At 40.0% G+C, this 22,640-nt stretch overlaps 2 protein-coding genes across 5 annotated transcripts in view; one reads left to right on the top strand and one right to left on the bottom strand.

The window, feature by feature from the left end:
- Positions 1–22,640, bottom strand: part of FAM237B (family with sequence similarity 237 member B) — a 1,214,420-nt gene that overhangs the window by 1,188,161 nt on the left and 3,619 nt on the right. The window contains exon 1 of one of the 2 annotated variants that reach the window (XM_050939699.1): positions 1,146–1,163. The exons of the other annotated variant lie outside the window; for it this stretch is intronic. The gene's annotated coding sequence lies outside the window, so the exon portion shown is untranslated. Of the gene's footprint in view, positions 1–1,145; positions 1,164–22,640 lie in introns of those variants that run through there. 2 annotated transcript variants of the gene reach the window in all.
- Positions 3,130–22,453, top strand: GTPBP10 (GTP binding protein 10). 3 transcript variants are annotated; one of them, XM_050939630.1, is made up of 10 exons: positions 3,130–3,285; positions 3,759–3,952; positions 4,048–4,139; positions 5,357–5,501; positions 11,937–12,010; positions 12,741–12,793; positions 16,500–16,607; positions 17,279–17,356; positions 19,208–19,331; positions 21,949–22,453. In XM_050939630.1, exons 1-10 carry the CDS (start codon positions 3,211–3,213, stop codon positions 22,149–22,151), a joined length of 1,146 nt encoding a protein of 381 aa, XP_050795587.1. In that variant the 5' UTR covers positions 3,130–3,210; the 3' UTR covers positions 22,152–22,453. The 3 variants fall into 3 exon arrangements, with proteins under 3 accessions (XP_050795587.1, XP_050795588.1, XP_050795589.1); XM_050939631.1 differs by having other exon boundaries at positions 3,132–3,243; XM_050939632.1 differs by having other exon boundaries at positions 3,136–3,243; positions 3,775–3,952.

Genomic DNA, 22,640 nt, shown 5'->3' on the forward strand with positions numbered 1-22,640 from the left:
TGATTGATGTTATGGAGCTGAATTAATGTGACCATTGATAATAACTCTGGATGAGGCTGTAGACATATTTACCTTCCTGTTGGAAGTCAATGGGAGTTGAGGGTGACCAGCATTTTATGATATAAGAGCTGCTAGCAACCTCAGAGTGAGTGTCTTCAAGAACAAATATATTTATAGATTATGCCATTGGTATTATCAATTGTCATGCTGACTCAACACCCTGAAAACCAAGCAGTACTGAACTTGAAAGAAGTAATGAGAATACTCATTACGATGTATTGATGTACAAGAAAAGAACACGGACAATGACACTAGATTATTCATAACCATTAATGAAGATACTTCCAATATTATGTACCTTGTGCAATGTGGTCTAACAATGTTCCCTTGCTGTTGTATTTGCAAAAGAACATTTACAAGTCCTACAGAAGACTCCAATATAATAAAGTAAAACATATGAAGTATTTGGAGGCATTACAGTTACTATTAGCCAAACCCAGCTGTACAGTAACTACAGTAAACAAACTGCAGTAAAATCAGCAAATAATTATCAACATAACTAAAAGCTCTTCTCCATATTTTTTCATATATATAAGTGAAAGACAATGAGGTAGAAAAATGGCTTAATTTTCAGGCATTCTAAAAATACTACTAAGTAAGTACTTGGATCTAATGCTTAAGGATGAAAAGCATTATATGTTGTGGGTATTATGGAATCTCATTCACTTAAAGTATTTTATTCATTAATTCATCATATCCATCAACAGAGATCAGGGACAGTCAGTCAAGATTTCTCATATATCCTCATCAGCACAACAATCCAGCTGCTGAATAAGCACAGCCTAGCTTTATTTATGGCTAACAGAGGAAGTGTGAGCAGTTGAAAACCACAAGTCTGAAAGTCTAGAAGTCTGGATTCTATTATTTATTCTCTCAAACTTTTTTAAAAAAATAAAATATTAAATATAAATTATGGATAAGGGTAGTTTAATAAATACAAGAAAAGTTATAGTACCCTATTTAATTTATCTTAGTGTAGAAAATATTTATAACTAGCTTTTTACATAAAGATATCATCCAAACTTCATTCTGTGATGAGAAAAATGAAAATTATAGGGAAAACACCAGGGGTGAAAGTAACTTACAGGACTTACCAGTACAGCCGGAGTCCTGAGGTGGGCATGGCCTCAACCAGAAGAGGCGTGGCCTCTTGAGATTTAAAGGACCTGGGGCACCGGCCATGGCTGGGAGCCCCAGGGCCTTTAAATCAACCCGGGGCTCCCAGCTGCAGAGGTGGCTGGGAGCCCCCCAGGGCTCCTGCTACCACAGCTCTCCGGACCCTTTAAATCCCCACCTCAGCTCTGGCTGCCAGAGCCGCAGGCGGGATTTAAAGGGATCTGGGTTGACCGCAGCGAAGGTAGCCCAGAGTCCAGCCGCGGCAGTCCAGAGCCCTTTAAATCTGGCCCAGCCTGGCCGCTGGAGCCGCGGGCAGGGGGTTTAAAGGCTCTGGGTTGCCGCCGCCGGAGCCGTGGGCGGAGGGTTTAAAGGGCTCTGGGCTGACCGCAGTCCAGCACAGCGTACTGGCTCTTGCCAGTACACCATACCGTACCGTACTGGCTTACTTTCACCTCTGGAAAACACAATGACACAAACAGGAATTAAGTTATGTATTAATCACTTTGTACATGTGGTTCCCAACTCTGAAGAGTCCTATGCCAAGAAAAGAGAGAGAGAAAAACATAATGTTTAAAATGTTGTTAAAATTGTGGAAAAAAGATAGGATGGATCAAGAATTGAAAATAGGCTTTAGTGTCAGCGCTAGACATAAGCAAACTAAGCAATTGCTTAGGGCCTCTGGTAACTCAAGGGGGCCCCGTATTTACTTTTTATTATTATTAAAGCTACAAGTCGGTCACAAAGGTCACAGATTCCATGATTTTACATGACCTCCATGAGTTCAACTTTGGGGGATGGGACTGGGGCTGTCAGCCATGGGCAGCAGGGCTTCAGCTGTCAGTGTTGTGTATAGGGGCCCCCAAAATATTCCTGCTTCAGGCCCCCAATGTTCTAGCATTGCTTCTGATAGGCTTTTAGGCTTTTCACATCTAGGATATCAGTTCAAATATAGTAGTAATCAGTACTTCCAACCACCAAAGTCAGGACCTATTAATATATTCACTGAAGACTGTCTTTGTGATGGAGAAGCAGAAGCTTTCTATATATTTCTTTAGGGAGGAAATCTCCCACTGAACAATAGCACTGCTGCAGCTCTGGCAATGGTACCATATGTGTGAGTGAAAGCCTAGAGACATTTTTACCACAACATTGGCTTGGTGGGCACAGGCTTTTTTACCACCTTATCTAATCCTGCCTTGAGAAGATGATGGTCAAAACATCTGTGTCCTATCTATATGCCAGTGCTACCACTGCTGAAACTGTGCTGGTGGGAGATTTCCCAAAGACTAACGTAAAGATGGCCTGTACCTTGTGCTTGTCGCCGCTGGAAGCAGCCTGGCCCAGTTTCACTCATATTTATGGGAGCTATTGTTCTTTGGGAATAAGGTTTTGTGGCATGCATCTGAAGAAGTGGGTTTTTTACCCACAAAAGCTTACGCCCAAATAAGTCTGTTAGTCTTTTAAAGTGCCACTGGACTCCTTGTTGTTTTTGTGGATACAGACTAACATGGCTACCTCCATACTTGACTGTTCTTTGGGGATTTGTTTAAAGTAGCATCTCCCCGCTGCTTGGGAGGAAGGCTTTTGTGATCTGACACAATTACACATTCCACCTTCCTTTTAACACTCTCGCCCACTGTCAGTGAGCAGCCAGGGGCAAACCCACAATATCCAGAGGGCTAAACACTCATTCCCCCTCTACCTCACTGTTCCTACCCTACACACCGCCCCTCCCTGCACCCCCCGTACATCCCCTCACGTTGACCCTTCACCACGCCCCCTCCCCCAGCGCACTATTCCTCCCGCCCGTTTCCCCTCGCTCCCCCCTCCCGTAACACCCCCTCGCCGCTCTGGGCCTGTCCCTCCTCACGCCGCCCCGCCCCTACGCACATACAGCCCCGCCCTCAGGGCGGGCTGGGCCGGCGCACGCGTCTCTTCACGAAGGGGAAGCGCGATGACGTCAGTGACTGCGCTCGAGCGTCGCGTCGCGTCGCGTCCCTGCTGCTAGCCCCGAGCTGAGGGGCCCTGGCCAACATGGTGTTGGGGAGCCGCGCGCTGCTCCGGAAGGTCAGCGCGCCGCGAGCCCTGTGTCCGGCCGGAGCTCCCCCTGTGAGCGGGACTGGGGTGGCGAAGCGGCGCAGCCCCTGGCGGGGGAAGGGGTGTGGGCCGAGTGGCCACGCTCGCTCGGGCGGCCCACGCTTGCTCCCCCTCCGCCCTCTCCAATAGCGCCCAGCCGGCTCCCGCCGATCAGCCCAGTGCTTGGTTTGCTGGGGAGTCCCAGAGCCTGCGGCCGGGCCTCGGTGGGCTCCGCGTTTACAAATCCCGCGAGCGCTGGGGGCTGGGCTAGGAGAGCGGGGCTTGCTAGGCGGCCTTGGCAAGCCCCCGCCGGTTCCTTCTCTCAGCCTGCCCCGGAGCAGGGGAGGCAGCTCAGGCGTTAGTTTCCTGAATTATTTTCTCACTGACACTTGGTTCGATAATGCCGTCTTGCCAGGGCTGGTGCTTAGGAGCTTACTGACAGTGTATGTGGGAAAGGCAGGCGGGGTAAATAGGAAACACCAATTTAACACCTCTTATGTTGTTAGTATGGCAGCTTTATAGATGATCTGAGAATCTATGTGAAAGGAGGAACCGGTGGAATGGGGCATCCTCGCTTGGGTGGAGAAGGAGGGAGAGGCGGTGATGTCTGGCTTGTAGCTAAAGAAAAAACTACCTTAAAGAGAATTAAAGGCAGATTTCCCCAGAAACGCTTTGTAGCTGGAGCAGGAGCCAACAGTAGGTAAGGATGTATTGTGTCCTGATTTATATTATTGAACATTTGTAACCTGAAAGAAAAATACCCCTTAAGACTTTTTCATGTTTAACTTTTTGCAGTGTTTCTGCACTGAAAGGTGAAAAGGGAACAGATTGTGAAGTTGATGTGCCTCTGGGAATTTCAGTTACTTCCTGTGATGGGAAACAGATTGGTGAGGGCCTTTATTTTTCCTTTATTTTGAGATTGCAGAAAGTAAGGCAGTTAGTGCACCCAGCAAACTTGACATGTCACTCTTCAGACCAAAGGCTCTTGTGAGATGGTTTATCTTTAAGACAAAATAGAAGGATTTGTTTATTGAGACAAATGTGGGGAGACGGGCTCACATGTGGGAGACTTCTGATGTTGGAGGCTCCTTCCAAAAGCATAGTTATAATTAATTTGTATCACCAAGTATAGTGCCAGGAACATGTTCTCACAACAAGATTTAAAGGCTGGAAGCCAGGCTGGTTTTACAATGAGCCATTGAAATACTGCGTGACCTTGGAAAGGTTACTTGTCCACTCTTTAACTCAGTTATTTGATCTATAAAACTGGCTAAATTTCAAAATCTCTCGGATTACCCAAGATACTTTCAATAATTAAAAAAAAAATTTAACTATTGTATCTATCCAATCCCCAGTATACAGGGGATTGGACCTGCTTTGAGCAGGGGGTTGGACTAGATGACCTCCTGAGGTCCCTTCCAACTCTGATATTCTATGAGTTTATCTAGAACAGTGAAAAGAATTTCACAAATTATCAGTGCAAGGCTCTTTCTCAAACTATAACTTTGACATTAAAGAGTACTCTTCTTTTTGTAGTTTTCAGAGTTTTTTTTATTTTTTTTTGGTTAAGTGTTAAACAAGATTCAAGTATGATATAGGTAAGGTGACAGAATTCTCAAGTTTAAAGTATTTTTTGACTAACAAGCATTTATAACCATGGCTAAAAATCTCAAAACTACTGATAACATGCAGCTTTTCTTGGTTTAACCCACATCCAACTGCATGATACAATGTGGTGATGCTGACCACTTAAAAGTAATACTTTGGGAGATATAGTATATTGAGCTTACATGCAATTAGTGTTACTTTCTTTTTGGAATCATGTGCTTGTTAGTGTCAACTACCATTTTGACCACACCATGTATTCATTTTCTAGGGATAACTCCAAAGGGAAACTCTACCTAATGTAGTTATGTGGTGTTAGGAGTTGAAATATCTGACTCTTGACAAAGAGACATGCACCATGCCCATCAGGCCAAGGGGTTTATATAGAAACTAGTGGAAATTCTCCTCTTCTGTCATTGACAGCAGGTTTACCTGGTAATTGAGAATCTTAACTGTTGCACAACAGTTATATTTTCTGACTAGTGATTTTATTTTTCAGGAGAACTTAATAAAGCAGGAGAGAGAATACTGGTAGCTCGTGGAGGTATTGGTGGCTGTTTGGTTACAAATTTCTTGCCTTTGAAAGGCCAGATACAAATAGTCCATCTTGATTTGAAACTTATAGCAGATGTTGGCTTAGTTGGGTGAGTACTGGAAACTGTTACCTGTGAATTGAACATTTAGGAGTATAATGTAAAGTAATACACTTCAAATGAGGTGGGAAGGGGAATACATGTGATTTGAATTCTGCCTCTTTTTAAAAAACTCATGACTGAGCCTCAAACTGCTACTTGTTGTTTTTTGCTGTTAAAATGAATTATCAGAATGCATTACTCATGGTTGGATGAATGTAGGGCCACTGGTCTGAATCCAGGTGAGGCTGATGATGATATTACACGGATGTTCAGTAGTATATGTGAAATGAATTGGGAATCTCAAGCAAAGGCCTAGTGGACTGGTAGCTGTATTGCAAAAATTGTCATTACCAACCAAGTACTGGCACAAGTGGGTCTCCTTAATATTTATTCTTTGGCATTAAAACTAGATATGGAATCAGAAAAGCATCCTTGCATGCTGTTAGGAGAGTATGGAAAACCTTGAACTCTGGCCTTTCAGCTTCATTTGCATTTAATCTGGTACTTTTCACTGCCATTGATAAAAAGAAAACAAATTTAATTGGTTTCTTTAGGAAATCTGAAGAAAAGCATCTAATGCACTAAAACCACACAAACACTGTTTATTAAGAACTCATTAGGTTTTTTCCCTGTACCTTGTGCACAGTGAGTTACTCTTAGTTTTTATGGGTGCATAATGAGCAAAGTACTTCTAGATGGAAATGTGCAGATATGTTTACATTGGATGTTTGAAAACTTGAAAGTAAGGTTGATATTTTGCTGTGCATCTTCAAGGGTTATGTGATGTTACAAAACAGGGTTGCTTGGCTCCAGTCCTGCAAATGCTATGCATGTGTGTAATTTTACACATTCAAGGAGTCATACTGAGCTCAGTAAGATTCTTTATGTGCATAATTCTTTGCAGAGTTTTATATGTGAAAAATGTGAATATTAGATGGTTTGGGCTACCTCATGAATACCTCTGGTTACTAATGCTACAAACTTTTTAAAATATTGTTCTCATTACTTTTGTAAAGATATAAGAAGCTGGTCTTTTGGTTTAATATTTGGGACACACAAATTCCCTGACAAATTATGTATTGTGAATAACAGGAAGAATAATATATGTCAGTAGTCTGCATCTGTGCCACTTAATATTCAGAGGCCATGTCTCTTTATACCAGGGGTCTCAAACACATGGGCAGCATGCAGCCCGCAAAGTTATTTCCTGCTGCTGCCAAGCTCCCCCTCCCCGTCACTCCCCCCAGCTCACTGCATCCCCTCTACTTTGGCTGCCTCCAGGTGCTTCCTGCTGCCTAACAATTGTTTGGTGGTGCTTAGGCTTTCCAGGAGGGAAAGGAGAGGAGGCAGGGCGGGGATTTGGGGAAGGTGTTGGAATAGGGGCAGGGTGGGGACTTTGGGGAAGGGGTTGGAATGGGGGTGGGAAGAGGCAGGGCAGGGCCTCATGAAAGGGGCGGAGTGGGGCGGGGGTTTTGTATCCTTATATGTAAAGGTGTCAGTGATGTGGCCCTCAGGCTAATGTACTCATGCAGCGCTCATGGTGACTTGAGTTTCAGATCCTTGCTTTATATTGCAAAATATCAGGAGGCACAGTAACTTATAAATGTATTTATTTCGGATATGTGGCATTCAAGCACAAAAACTTAGGGAACAACTCATGATTCATGGTAGACTTTTTATTAAGGTCTGAAGAGATTTTTTTTTTTTTTTAATGTGAATTATATTGAATGGATTTGCAGGGGTCTGTGTATTCCAATGAAAATGCACTAGTTAGTTTCACTTGAGTTTCTAATCTGAAGTCAATTTCAGTTTCAGGCTGTCATGTATTAACACAGTGCTACAATGTATTGTAGTGGAATGCATTTGTTTAAACTAGGACTGTTGTTTAAAATTTTTATGCCAGATCCCTTTGTAAAAGCTCAGGGCGGGTTACAAATCCTAAATTTTGGTTCGTATTTGAGCTGACAGGTTTTCATTAAAAGCATAGAATCATTATTAATGAAGATTGTGAGTCAAACTCTAGTGCCTGTACTTTGATCTTTTCTTTGAATATGTTGCTTTTACTTCAGCATATACACAAGTGCTTTGCTATTAGATCAGACCAAGAAATCTTATTATCTTGAGAGAGGATCATCAGGTCTGGGTACGGACTGTGAGGTACAAGAAAGGTTGCAATTGAGCTTCAAAGAGAATACGTCGAGCCTTGATAGAAATAAAATACTTCCTTGAAGAAATGGAAGGAGTAACATTCTGAATTGTCTATATGACTTCTTCAATCATCAGAGAGCATTAAATTACCTCCATTAACTTTCTTATTATAAAAGTCATTGTTTCTTCCATTGTAAGGAATTAAGCCTTTAAAATATCAGTTTTTTAATTAGTTGGTGTCCCTCTTGCTGTTTAACAGAGTTTGATTTTATTAATTTATGCTTAAATTCACAGCATGGTGAATTCCTCAAGCAATAATTCATTACTGGGTGATAAAGAAAAATGCCTCTCCCTGTTGGCTAGCAGACTGCAAGACCATAGTCCTATTTTTAATCGCAGTTCCATACTACACCCGTCTCCCCATAGATTCCTAACCTTCACACATTTTTGATCATGTGACTTTTAATATCTATTTAGGAACTTTGTTTATCATAGATTTACTGTTGTAGTGAAATATAGTGCAGTGTGATGGTCTGCAAATTTGACTTAAACCAAGGTCCCTTATGAACTCCTCCTTCTATTGAGTGACTAGGAACTGTGTCCTGTTCCTGTGGCCATGCTTGAGGTTTGATTTGAGTAAGGCATCTAACTGTGTTTTGTAACTCCATTTAATCATGGGTAAAATGGGACAAATGGGATTAAAGGCACTGGAAGTTCAAAGTGGTTATTTTGAAAAGGGTTATTTCTAACTCTTAAGTGTGGGTCTGTTCTGTAAAGTATGTAAGGGAAAAATGGCACTGCCTGACTCAGAAGACCAGTTTGCTGTCCATGTTCAGTTGTTGCTGCTTTCTTATGTGAAAAGGGTTTGGGGAACATGGGAGGCATTGTTGTAGTCAGCGCCCTGCATAATCAGCTGAGATCTTGGAGCATGAACTAGAAGGGTTTTTTGTGTTTTTTCTGGTTCACTCATCAATAATAATACCTATCCCTTATACAGTGCCTTTCATCAGTAGATCTAAAGCACTTCACAGCCTTTAATGGATGTAGCCTCACAATACACCTGGGAAGTAGTAATATCCGCCTTTTTCAGGGGGGAGGTAAGGTACACAGAATCTGTGACTTTCCCAAGATCACACTGGAAGTGTGTAAAATTAACAGAACTGTTAACTTAGTTCCAATTTCGTGACCACCTGTAGAACTGTATTATCTTCAATCATGTACTTAGTTATATCTGTGCAACCTTGCAAAAGGCAGTAGTAGCAAAAGTGCAAATGAAGATGGCATTTGACTTGTAGAATCTTCTATTACTGGAATGATATATGTACCAGAAAGAACATCACTTAAATTTCAGCTACCAGGCTGAGTTTGCAAGGCTATCAGTTAGAAAAAATATCATTTTACTTTTCAAATGAGCAGTCGGGTATAAAAATCAGACACAATAAACCTGGAACCTCATAATGCCTTTTTAACAATGCCCTTTGGAGAGTATAATGTCAGTTAAAGCTGTTACGCATGAAAGTTCGTCACACTTTCAGATATTTCATGCTCAGACCTCGGGAGCACTGTTGAGTTTACAGGAAAGATAACTGCTTGGTTAAAATAATGACATTATCCAGTAAACTAAGTTTCACTGTAAATGAGTTCATCCCTGAAACTTTCAGGAAGTCTTTTAATTTGTCTGCATTCTTATAAACAGTTGTAATGGTTTTCAAAATTGTGAAAAAAGAGAGTTTGTATAAAATATTTACTGTCTGAATTACAGAAACCTAGAGGTCCCAGCCAAGACTACACTTAATTTTTGCAGATGACAATGCGGGCAGTGGGTTGCAAGCAGGTTAGAGGACAGGATTAGAATTCAAAATGACCTTGATACACTGGAGAACTGGTCTGAAATCAACAAGATGAAACAACTTGAAAGAGAAAGTAGAAAGTACTATGCTTAGGAAGGAAAAACTAAATGTACAGATTGAAAACTGAGAATAACTGGCTAGGCAGTGTTTTAGTGAATCTCAAATTGAATGAGTCAACAATATGATGCTGTTGCAAAAAAAGGCAATGGGATATATTAGCAAGTGTATTATACATAAGACTTGGAAGGTAACTGTTCTTGTATACTCAGCACTGGCAAGGCCTCAGCTAGAGTAGTGTCCTGTTTTGGACACCATACCTCAAGAAAGATGTGGACAAATTGGAGAGAGAGTCCAGAGGACAGCAACAAAAATGCCAAGAGGTTTAGGAAACATGAGGAAAGGTTTAAAGAACTGGGCCTGTTTAGTCTAGAGATGAAAAGGCTGAAGGAGGCCTGGGAACAGTCTTGGAATATGTAAAAAGTTGTTATAAGGAGGGTGGTGATAAAATATTCTGCAAGTCCACCATGGGTAGGACAAGAAATAATTGACTTAATTTTTACCAAGGGAGATTTAGGTTTGATTTTAGGATAAGCTTTCTAAGGATAGTTAAGCATTGGAACAGGTTGCCTAGGGAATCCCCATGACTGGAGGGTTTTTAAGAACAGGTTAGACAAATACCCGTCAGGGATGGTCTAGGTATACTTAACGCTGCCTCAGCAAAGGGGAATGGACTCAATCACTTCAAGAGCACTAGATCTCTGATTTCTAAGATCAGGGCCCCATTGCACTAGACGCGGTGCAAGTACGTACTAAGGCCTGATCTACACTAGGGTGTTAGATCGAATTTAGATGCATTAGGTTGATTTAAAATGAATGCATCTACCCAGCCAAACCCATTCCGTCAACCTAAAGGGCTCTTAAAATCGACTTCTGTATTCCTCCCCAGCGAGGGGAGTAGTGCTAAAATCAACTTTGGGTCAAATTTGGAGTAGTGCAGATGCAAATCAACGGTATTGGCCTCCAGGAGTTATCCCAGAGTGCTCCATTGTGACTGCTCTGGACAGCACTTTGAACTCCAATGCACTGGCCAGGTACACTGGAAAAGCCCCAGGAACTTTTGAATTTCATTTCCTGTTTGTTCAGCATGGCGAACTCAGCAGCACAGGTGACCATGACCACCCATTGTAGAGCGTAGAGTGTTTCTACGCTCCCCCATCATCTCCATCCCTAAGGTTATCACAGAGTAGAAGGTGGGAAAAAATGCACTCACGATGACATGTTTTCCGAGCTCATGCAGTCCTCCCACGCTGATAGGGCACAGCTTAATGCATGGAGGCATTCAGTGGCAGAGGCCAGAAAAGAATTAAGTGAGCTTGAAGAGCGGAGGCAGGATGTGATGAAGCGTCTGTTGGAGCTACAGAAAAGCCACCAAGACACAGACCCTGCTGCATCCACTGAATAACCGCCCACCCTCCTCTTCATGTTCCGTAGCCTCCTCACCCAGACACCCTAGAACCCGGGAGGAAGGCTCCAGGCACCCATACATTCCACTGCAGAGGATGGCCCAAGCAACATAAGGCTGTCATTCAAACAGTTTGATTTTTTAGTGTGGCCACAATAAGCAATGTGGCCTTGTCCCTCCCTCCTTCACCCACCCCACCTGGGCTACCTTGTCCATTCTCTTTTTTTTTTTCTTTTTAATAAAGAAAGAATGCATGGTTTCAAAACAATAGTTACTTATTTCGAAGGGGAGAGGGTGGTTGGCTTACAGGAAATTAAAATCAACAAAGGGGGCAGGTTTGAATCAAGGAGAAACACACACAACTGACACACCAAAGCTTGGCCAGTGATGAAACTGGTTTTCAAAGCCTCTCTGATGCGCAGCACACCTTGCTGTGCTCCCCTAATCGCCCTGGTGTCTGGCGCAAAACTATTGTCTGCCGTTGCTTTCACAGAGGGAGGGGCGACTGACGACATGTACCCAAAACCACCCGCGACAATGTTTTTGCCCCATCAGGCATTGGGAGCTTAACCCAGAATTCCAATGGGCAGTGGAGACTGTGGGAACTGTGGGATAGCTACCCACAGTGCACCGCTCCATAAGTTGATGCTAGCCACGGCAGTGAGGATGCACTCCACTGACTTAATGCGCTTAGTGTGGACATAGGCAATTGACTATAAAATCGATTTCTAAAAATCGACTTCTATAAAATCAACCTAATTTCATAGTGTAGACATACCCTAACAGACAGTTCTTGCCTCAAAAGTTTTAACAGTCTAAATAGTATTAATTTGACGGGGGGGGGGAGATGCCCACTTTAGATTGTCAGAAACAGAAAAATAATAGAATTATATCTTTGCCAGTGTTGTTCTTTTAACTCAGTAGTAACTCATATGTAAATGTGACAGTAATTACTCACTGTGTAAATCCCAACTTTTCTTCTAGATTTCCAAATGCAGGAAAATCCTCTTTGCTAAGCAGGGTTTCTCATGCGAAACCTCAGATTGCAGATTATCCTTGTAAGTACAAACTGCATTATTTTTCATTGCTGTAACATTACTTAAGAACATAGGCTTTTCCTATGGCTTGACTGAACAACTTTTAGAAATGAACTGGAGAGTAGGAGCTGCCTACAGTTGCTGGGCTACAGATGTTATCTGCCAAATATCATTACTCTCTTTGTCTTTATCTCACTTCTTTCACACCTCATAAGAGACAGCAAGAAAGACAGGTGGCTTCCCTTGAGCACCATTATTGTGGTGCTCTGTCCTGTTACAAAAGATTCATGTGAAAACAGAAGTAAGTTCTGTGGCACTAAGTCTAAAGCATGATAGAAGCAGTGAAGAGGCCACAACTATAGAAATTTGTTTTTAATTGTTAGTTTTGTGAGCTCAGTGTCCTGGGGGAACAAAAAGCAAAAATTGAAGCAGTAGCTGCTGTATGATCAACATGGTTAGGGGAGATGAAAGCAATGAGGGAAGAGTTAATGGTGTTGGCCTAATTTTCAACAGTGATCTTAATTTTCAAAAGAGGTTTGGTTGATATTTACTAGGATTCATATCTGTTGCATTATGCCGTAGTACTTTCTGATGTAACTTCATGTCATTCATATAAATATAATGGAAATGTTCCAAAGGAAGGCATGAGAGTAATTAGGTCCAACACATAAGGAGAGGCATAAAGGTTTTATAATGTTAAGTACTGCATATTAAAAGTGACTTTCTTTTTGTTCTCGTCCTGCCCATCCAGTCACAACATTAAAACCTGAACTGGGAAAGATCGTGTATCCAGATTATAAGCAGGTTGGTATTGAAAAGCAATTTAATTTGTTATACATTTGGGTATAATGGCTAGTTAGATTCATGTCATTACAGCCTTTCGTCTTCTGCAGTAGAGCTTAATCCTGAATCATACTTTCAAATATCTATTTTCTTTGCTTAAGGATGTTACTGCAGTATTTTCTACGCCAATAGTTAATGGCGCAAAAATGGAGAAAGTAAAGATGGTTCCCACTTCTGTTTCCCTTAACAGAGGGAACTAGGATTCTGTAGTAACCAACTAATAGTTCATCACCTAAATGTGTTTAGCTTTCTTCTCCGCCTTTTTGTTTCACATCTAACAAATGAGTTTCTCTAAGTTATTGAATATAGTGATGATAAAAAATACAGAAGTACCCAGTATTTAGCATGAAACAAAACTGCAACCTTTTTGTCAAGGGAAATCCCAAATGGTTAATGCCTTCTAGAACTAAGAAAATTCTGGCTTGAGAGTTGCCATCTTTTATCTCCAACTTGAGTTGACTCTGCAGTAATTTGGCATATAATAGGCTCATTTCTATGATTAAGGGAGACAGAAAATTGGACACACATTTTGAATGAAAATCATTCAGTTTAAATGGCATTTCTTAGGAAACAGTAGAAACGTGGATTTCATTTGTTTTTAATGCCAAATAAAGCATTTCAGTAACATTTTTGTCTGATAATGGGTGCGTGTAAACGTGTGATGTGACCCAAATTGTGCACAGAATTCACCTAGATTTTAAAAAACACTGCTGAATTTCACATTACTCAGGGTGTATTCCTATGAATAATTAATTGTCCTGGAAATATGAAGAGCCATAGGGAGACTTTTTTTTGTGTGTGTGTAGATTTTTATAATGATTTAATCAACAACTTAGAAAAAATGTTCTTTACAAACCAGTGGACTAAGAGCTTCAGAGCCAGTTGTTCATCATCTGAGTAACACAACACTCTTGTATTTTAGTTTTTTGTATATTACAAGAAGCTATTACATTACACTGATTTCAAGTCACATGTGCTCCAAAGACAAGGCAAAAAAAATGTACTGTGTGCACCTACTTCATTTTTCCCATCTCTCCACAATCTCCTTCTCTGGCCTTAATTTTGCATTCTGATCTCAAACTTATCAACTCAAGTTTGGTGTGAAGGTCTTGTTGAGGTAGTTGGGATTGCACAAGATTCCCTGCCTCTGGATTCTAATGCAGGATCAGACACCATGTTCATGTAGGACATTCACACATTTTGCTTTTTCAAGCTTGTATCTTTGTGTAAAAATATGAGACACATGTAGTACTGTGCTTGTCATTCCAAGATTAAAGATGCTCATCAAAGATTTCTGATGACTTAACCACAAGAGCAAAGTTCTAAGATGTGAAAGGAAAAGTGCTTTTTTTTCTGTTTAGAAACAGGAATGAGGCAATTATCTTAGAGGACTCAGCAGTGGCCCTTTTAATCTTTTTATTTAAACTGAATTTTACTGCCATGAAATGACTGAGAATTTAAATATTGTACGTCCTGTATCTACTGTTTCCCTGGCAGCTGATATTAACAGGTCACTATTAAAGGATTGGAAAAATTAAAATACGTTTTAGTAATTGATCACTTCATGCCTGTTCAAAAAATTATCTTGCTTAATTTAATATGAGCAAATATCTAGCATGTCTATTTTATTGTTGCCTACTTTCAACGTAACTTATATACAAATAAAATTAACTGGTTGCCTAGTATGTTGGTATCTTGTGCACCTCCCAACTCCCACTGACTTCACACGATCAAGCCCTAAATGCCATGGAAGGGGTATATGTAAATTTCTTGATTTTTTTTTTTCCAATAGTAGAGTAAGTACCCTAGTGTTACCTACAAAAACATGTTTATTATATAAATTGTCCCTTTCATCTCTTGCATATTCTGTTTGTTTGTTTTGGGGGGTTGTTTGTTGTTAGAGAAATACAGGAAAAGCAGAGAATTTTGATTTTTTTCAGCTCAAACTATTGGGTTACAGGAAACGAAACTAAAGCAACCATGGAGCAAAAATTAAACAAAATTTGTCTGGCTATGTTTTGGTTATTTATTTTTAAAGGGTAATCTTATTTCTGATTGGTCCTAATACTACTTGTTTGTTCATGGAAATTGTTAGTTTATAAACAGCTAAATACTGGGAGATGGCAATTTTAAACAGGTAACTAACTACGGTTGATTTTTAGTCCCTAGCGTATTGGTTAAAATAGTTTATAAAACAGGCATTATCAATAAATAAATCTGTCAGGCCCAGATTCTCCTTGTGTACAGACGTTCATTTTACCTGCACAAATTTGGACTAACTGAAAGTCCCATAGAATATTTATACATCCCTGTAAATCTCCCAGTATTGTGAATAGGTAAGAGCAAAAGTCTGCCCTTTCATGGACATGCACAAACCCCAGTAGGAATGGTGCACACATCTAAAGGCAAAATGTGCCTTTGCGTTTGGAGATTAAATTGGCAACTTTTTTAATAATTTTGAGAAGAAATCAAAACAAGATAACAGGATCTGTTTTTAATTCCAAAAAGGAACTGATCTGCCAGGAATCAGTAACTTATTTTCAATGGCACATCTTCTACCAAGTGGATAATTACACGTCCCCAGGGATGACTTTTTTTCTAGTCTCTCAGTGATCAGATACCAGCAACAGTTTATTTGCTTGTATAAGTAATTTGTTTTATTTGATAGAGAGGAAATGTAAAAGTAGTGTGTGATAGTGATATGCTAGCACCACCAAACTCTATCATACTAGAAAATAGATTTTTTTTCCTGTACATTTTAACTTCCATGGATTGTTTAGTATAGGCAGTTGAAACTCTATAGCCTTTTAATGTATTTCCATGTCTTTTTAGACGGAGAATCCCAAAGCAGAGTTTGACATATTTAGCAAACACCTACTAGCCAAAGGCCAGTATAAAGGTGAGTGAAGATGATGTTCACTGGCAAGATATTGGGGCAACATCTTGATAGAAAACCTAGTCATCAGTTGCTGGGAAAAAGCAAGAGTGCAGGGATTCCTGCCAAGTGCTGACCCTGAGCTCTTGTCAGGTATTCATCCTTTATATCCGCTTCTGGTTTGTAGGTGTTGGATAGGTTTGAAGCCTTTTATTTTTCTAGATTGCTGAGACCTAGTAAATATATACAGCAGAAGCTCATTTATCTGATCTTATTGGGACTGGGCCAAATCGGATAATCAAAAATCAGGGAAAAACTGGAGAATGGGAAAGTGCAGTGCTGCAGCCCCATCTAGCGGCCACAGGAGAGATCACCTTTTGGATTGTCCAGTTATCATGGTCCTTCTTTGAGCAGGGGGTTGGACTAGATGACCTCCTGAGGTCCCTTCCAACCCTGATATTCTATAATTTTATGACGGCTGGATAATGGAGGGTCAAATAAACAGGGTTCTACTGTAGATGGCTGAGCATCAGTAATGCTGCTTCAGGAGAACAGCAGAAACTTGTAGCCCATTATTTGTCTGCTAAAGCAGACTTCTGATGTTAGGCTTTTAAATGTTTTGCAGTTGCTTGTAAATATTGCCAATGAGCTGGTTCTTAACACTCAAATGACAATTCTCAGAAATAAATAGCTACAAAATAAGATCCTCATAAAATAAGCATGCCCAGAATACATTTGTTTTTTTAAAAGTACTTTACCATTTTTTTCTGACATCTCCATTTATCTTCCTAGGTCTCAGTAGCCGATCTTCCAGGATTGATTGAAGGTGCACATGCAAACAAAGGAATGGGCCACAAATTCCTCAAGCATGTAGAAAGAACCAAACAGCTTCTCTTTGTAGTAAGTAAATATTATAATTTAAATAACCTGTTAACTTTAGTTTTTTATTCTGTTTAGCTTAGAGTTTACTATCCTGTAAACCTAAATTCCTGAGATTTTATTGCAGATGGCTTTGAAAAAATATTTCCTTAATTGTCTTGTATTATTTTTACTCTAGATGCAGTTGTAAACAAATATAATTTTAATATAGTATTTAGACTAGAAATCTAACAAAATAATGGGTATTATGCTGATGAAGGTCATAGAGATACCTGAATAGATCAGGTATCAGAGGGGTAGCCATGTTAGTCTGGATCTGTAAAAAAGCAACAAAGAGTCCTTTGGCACCTTGTAGACTAACGGAAGTATTGGAGCATAAGCTTTTCTGACAAACTGGGTATTCACGCATGAAAGCTTATGCTCCAATACTTCTGTTAGTCTATAAGGTGTCACAGAACTTTGTCGCTAAATAGATCAGAGGCTTTTATAAAGATTGCCTGTTACTCCTCAACAACATAAAAAGGTTTCTAGCACAGCTCAGACATTAGGTAGCCATTGTGCAACAAGATCCTCTTAAAACAGACCAAAAAGCCATTCTTGGGCCTGGATATCTTGAAAAATGGGTGATGGTCCTCTTCTCTCCTTCCCCCCACCCCCCAATGCTTTTTGTGTAACTTTACAATTCATTTTAGGTTGATATTTCTGGGTTTCGGCTATCTTCAAAAACTCGATTCAGAACAGCTTTTGAAACTGTACTGCTTCTAACACAGGTAACTTCCTATCCTTTCAAATGTTGACTCTAATACTGTCTATGTGAAGAAAGAATAGCTAAAACGTGTGTAAACTGACTGCTGGATTAGTAGATAAAGCTACTGAGGATCCAGTGTGGTTGCTTAATCCCCAGCCTTTTAAGATTGCTAGCAAAAACAAACTTTTCTGTATGTACTTAAGGCAGATGACAAAACTTTAGACATAGCTAAACTTTAACTTCTGCTGTATCTGTAAGGAGATGCTCCTGAAGGCCAAGCTGAATGAAGAGCCAGAGCTCTTCAGTCCCTAGATTTAGCTGCCTTGTAAGTGGAAAACAGGTCATCTGCTAAATCTCTGGCTTTTGCTCTATCCAGACCATGAGGTAACTGAAGGTATGCGTGTGCTACTGCAGCACGGCTATGACATCCTGCTGATGTAGTGCCATAAGTGTAGAAGCTTTTTACATCAACAGGAAGGGTTTTTTCCATTGATGTAGTTAGTCCACCTTTGTAAGAGGTGGTAGCTAGGTCAACCAAAGAATTCTTCTGTTGACCAAGCTGCATGTACACCCGGGGTTAGGTCAACCTAACTATGGTGCTAAGGGTGTGAAACTTATTTCACAGCCTTGAACGATATAGTTAGGTCAATCTAATTTTTAAGAGTAGACTAGGCCTGAGTCTTAGGAGCTTCAGGAGATATCAGTCTTCAACTTTGCAAGCCCCTTCGCCTTTTGGGGGCCATATACAGAGTCTCATGGCCTATCCTGCATTCTTCCGTTATCCTCACTGACTAAACTCAACTCCATCTTAAAAATTATTTTTCACTGCCCCCCCCTTTCCTGTTTTGTGACTTCCAATAATATATTTGTTTCCTGTTTCAGCTTATGCCATAGTACAGTCCTATGCTGCATGATTCACAGTTAGGGATGATACCTTTGATATAATGACAAGATCTCTCATATGGCATATAAAACTTAAGAATAATAAATTATACAACAATTCCACACCCTACAAATGTTGTTGGCCTAAGCTTTGTCTCAGAGATGGTCTTCACAGCACAATTAGCTTGAGTTATAACTTGAGTTTTATCCCTAACTCCACTCCTTTTCACACACACATCTAGCTCAAGTTAAGTGGTGTGTTAAGCTCAAGCTAGCTGGTTTATTTGGGGGAGGGGGGTAGGTTGAAGCTTGAGTGATGCTCAAGCTAATAATGCGGTGGGAATGCAACAGCTCAATTACAGCAACTCATCCTATCACTCTGTAACTCCAGTGGGCTTGTCTACATGGTGCACTAGTGCACACTAGAGGGGTGTGAATTCTAATGTGTACCAATGTGTTGCACGCTTACTGGCCTGTGTAGATCCTGCTCGTGCACACAGGCAGGGTCTATGTGGGTTTGTAAGCTTGCAACATATTGGTGTGCATTAGAATTCACACTGCTGTAGTGTGCACTGCTGCACCATGTAGACAAGCCCAGTTTTGACGCTAGCTAGGCTAGTTTGAGTGCAGTAACTCAAGTGTACCAACTCAAGCTGTGAAGATAAACTCTGAGAGACTTCTGACCAGTAGATGCTTCTGTATATGTTAATACAGATGTGAATAAAAAGAACAAATCTGTCATTCTACCTTACAAGAGAATGAATCGCAATGGTGCAGGCTGTGTACCTACAGTAAATGCATTTAAATGAGTTGACATTCTCAAACTGTGTGAGTACATCAACATTGAGCACATCAGTAGATTTCAGTGCTGTAGTGAATGCTGATTCTTCAGACAGTTAAACAAATGAAAGAGGAAAACATAAACCCAGAAAAATGTTTTGAAGTAAAAAAAAAAATTTTTTTTACAAAGGCAAATTAACTTTGTTTTAAGGAGCTAGAGTTGTACAAAGAAGACCTTCGGACAAAGCCCGCACTTCTTGCCGTTAATAAAATGGATTTGCCTAATGCTCAGGATAGCTTGAATGAACTTATGAAACAACTACAGAATCCTCAAGGTAAATTAACCTAATGCACAGTATCTTCTTAATTACAATCTACTTATCATAAATTACCTTTGTAAATATTTGTGGAAGTATCTGTTAGCTGATGGTATGTTGAACAATAGACTAAGCAGAGAGTCTTCATTTTTACCTAAAATTTATTTGGGAAGCTTGAGGCCCCCCGTGTCCCTCTTTTTGGCTGCTTGCTCTATCTATTTTTAAACTCTAGGTTCCTGACTGACTTTAGCCAGGAGATCTCAAGTCTTACAAAAAGATGGGTATTCACTAAACATTCTATATGAAAACTTCATTTATAAAGGGTCAGCAGTTGTAAGGTGTGACCATGGTCGCTAGAGGGGCTGCACTAAGATTGCAGTTTGCCCTGATTGAGCAAAGAATGGGGCAGACAATCTCCAAATCTGGTGGTTATTCTAATAATTCGATTCATCAAGCTGGCAACAAAACAACTTCTGCAGTACCTTACTGGCTATGTAAAAGCCCAAAACACAGCTCCCTTAGAGCAGTCTAGCCCTGGGCCTCCCACCCAGACAGTCTAGTCAAATATGGTGAGGATTACTTAGTCTTTTTCACCATATCTAAAGTTCTACCAATCCCAAGAGATCAGACACATCACCCACTAAGTCAATGACTATTTCAGATCTTACCCAAATACATGCTTACTGCCAATTCTTATTAACTAAACTAAAATTTATTTTAAAAAGTGATTATGGTTAAAAGATTATACAGATATGAGTAAAGGTCTTAGTCAGTTTCATAGTAGAGATAAGCTGCTGAGTTGCAAAAAGTTCTTTCGGAATCAGTTCCATGGGTTATAATCCAACAGATAGTCCATGTACAGAGTCTGTATAAATTCTTCCATGAAAAATAGGGTAATCCAGACTGGCGCAGAAGACCTCCGTCTTGCAACTCAAGCTTTCCTGAGCAAACTTAAGCAGATCTGAGATGACCGGGTCAGGCCCTGGAGTTCTTTTATAGATCTCTGGCAGGCTACTATAACCCCTTGACACAGATAACGCAGTGGGCATTCCTTCGGTGAAGAATAGGTAATATACATGGTTGCTTTGAAGTCCATCCCTATTTCCTATGTATAAACAGGTAATTAGTTGCATTGATTAGTATAAGGCCACGACCTACCCAAAGGTTGATTAGTAGTTTACTACAAACTTCAAAGAGAAATCTAGACAACGATATTTATACCCAAGTTTCATCTAAATGTTAATATTCCATTTTGATCTCTGAATCAGTAGAACCTAGTAATAGAGAGGAAGAGAAATGTATCTGCAAGATAATCTGGTTACATTGTTAACATCTAATAAGATATAGGTTAAAAGAGATGCATACAATCAGTATCTTCTAATTCCTTAACAATATGTTTGTTTCAAAGCTCTAGTCTATCTAACATGGCTTTGTTAGCTGTTTGTAAGGAATTGCTCTAATTACCATATATATACTTTTCTAAAATGCCTTTAAAGGTGGAATTTGGCTCATTTAGCCTCTTGGTTACTTAACCCTTTCTGGCTTAGTATCACATAAAGAAAGAAATGTGTTCTTATAAATCTCTTCATGGCAACATCCTGGATCCACTGACATCAATGGCGAAACTCCCATTGACTTCAGTGAGACCAGGATTTCACCCTAAATCTGTTTAGGATGCAGTCATAACTTTGTCCAGTCAGCTGCTCTCTCAGTACTATAAACTCAGTATAAGAGTTTTAGCCCTGTTGGGACATTACTAGTACTTTTTCCCGATTCTATTTAATACACAGTTGTGATTATTCTGGGTTGGCAAAGAGATGTTGGAAATTGAATGAAGCTTATTAGGTCATCTAGTTAATCAATTATTTAAAAGTAAAGCTTAAAACAAGTCAGTTCCTACATTTAGGAACCGTATCCTGTTAGTGAATAATAATGTCTGCTGGTTTATTGTTAGAGTAGGCAAAAATCCCAGGACAGAAAGACTGAAGCTAAGATCCTCATCTGTGGCTAGTCCCTTTAGGCAGGGTATAAGGCTGGAGGAACAGCCTGGAAAATGCCTTAAACCTCTGGTTCTGGGTAGGGGAGAATTCCTCCAGCACAGGCACAGCAGAAGACAATAAGGTTGTCTTCTGATGACCTCTTTCCAAGCCCTGTGGCATGGGCGTCGCTGTCAGGAGCAGAGCCGCAGTGCTGCAGAGATTCTGTGCAACCTTAGATAGGCTGCTGTATCTTAGATCTTGCGTGCGCACTTGCACTATCTGAGTTACAGAGGGGTTGCTGTAGCACCCTGGAGCAGATCAGAATTCAAGAAGGGGTTCACACACCTACCACCTCTGGGCTGAGAGTTCTGTGCTCGCCTCTGAGAGGTGCAGGCTGTGATCTCAGCCTAGGAATGAAAGTGCACTATAATGCAAAAATAAAACTGCTATTGCAAGTATTTCTGTTCTGAAACTCTCTTTAAATTTGGAATCTTTCAAAATTTGTTTTGAATTATTCCAGTCACAATATAAAAGGGTATTATGTTCATATATCTTCTAAAATTCAACTAATAAAGTCCCATTTGGTAAAGTTTTTTATGAATGCTTTATGGTATAAAGAAATACTGTGTAATAACTATAAATATGCTCTGTTTCAGACTCTTTACATTTAGTGGAGAAAGAGCTGATTCCACAGAGCACCATAGACTTTAAGGATATTATTCCTGTATCTGCCCATACTGGAGAAGGAATAGAGGAACTAAAAACCTGTATAAGAAAATCACTAGATGAAGAAGCAGAGAAGGAGAATGAAGAATATCAGAAAGAGAAACTTCGTATTTTACAGACTTCAGAAGTATAACATAATTAAAGGAGGGAATCCATTTTTGGATATTGGATCAATCTTTATGAACATCTGAGTGGATGCTAAATTTGTCTTTTGTCAAAAATACGGTCCTCATGAGATTGAACTCAACTTCATAGTTCTGACTCTATGCCACTATCAATTGAACCTTCTTGTTTTGAAAGCAAATCTGGAATCATATCTGACACACATTGTAAGAAAGGGGAAATTTAAGAAAACTGTCTAAGAATGTGAAACGAATAATATCCTGCAGATGTACAGTGAATTTTCTGAGAAACAAATACATAGTCTTTTATACACGTGGGATTTTTTTTTTTGTTCTTAAACTTATAGGTATTCTTTTTTTTCTTTCTTACCTACACACACTAAAGCCTTAAAGGAGAGTGCTTGAAATTGGGATTTTGCTTGATAATAGACTGAGCATATAAAATAGCGTATTGTCATGAACACGGTACATTGTGGAAGAGCTTTAGTTTTTTCTGAAAC

The sequence above is a fragment of the Gopherus flavomarginatus genome, chromosome 2 (assembly GCF_025201925.1).
Source record: "Gopherus flavomarginatus isolate rGopFla2 chromosome 2, rGopFla2.mat.asm, whole genome shotgun sequence".
Classification (NCBI taxonomy): domain Eukaryota; kingdom Metazoa; phylum Chordata; order Testudines; family Testudinidae; genus Gopherus; species Gopherus flavomarginatus.

What these genes read in the sequence shown, in the direction of transcription:
- GTPBP10 (XM_050939630.1), top strand. Translation starts at nt 3,211, where the DNA reads ATGGTGTTGGGGAGCCGCGCGCTGCTCCGGAAGGTCAGCGCGCCGCGA. An exon ending in GGAGCAGGAGCCAACAGTAG is followed by an intron (nt 3,953 to 4,047) that starts GTAAGGATGTAT and finishes AACTTTTTGCAG; the next exon opens with TGTTTCTGCACTGAAAGGTG. An exon ending in TGTATCCAGATTATAAGCAG is followed by an intron (nt 12,794 to 16,499) that starts GTTGGTATTGAA and finishes TTATCTTCCTAG; the next exon opens with GTCTCAGTAGCCGATCTTCC.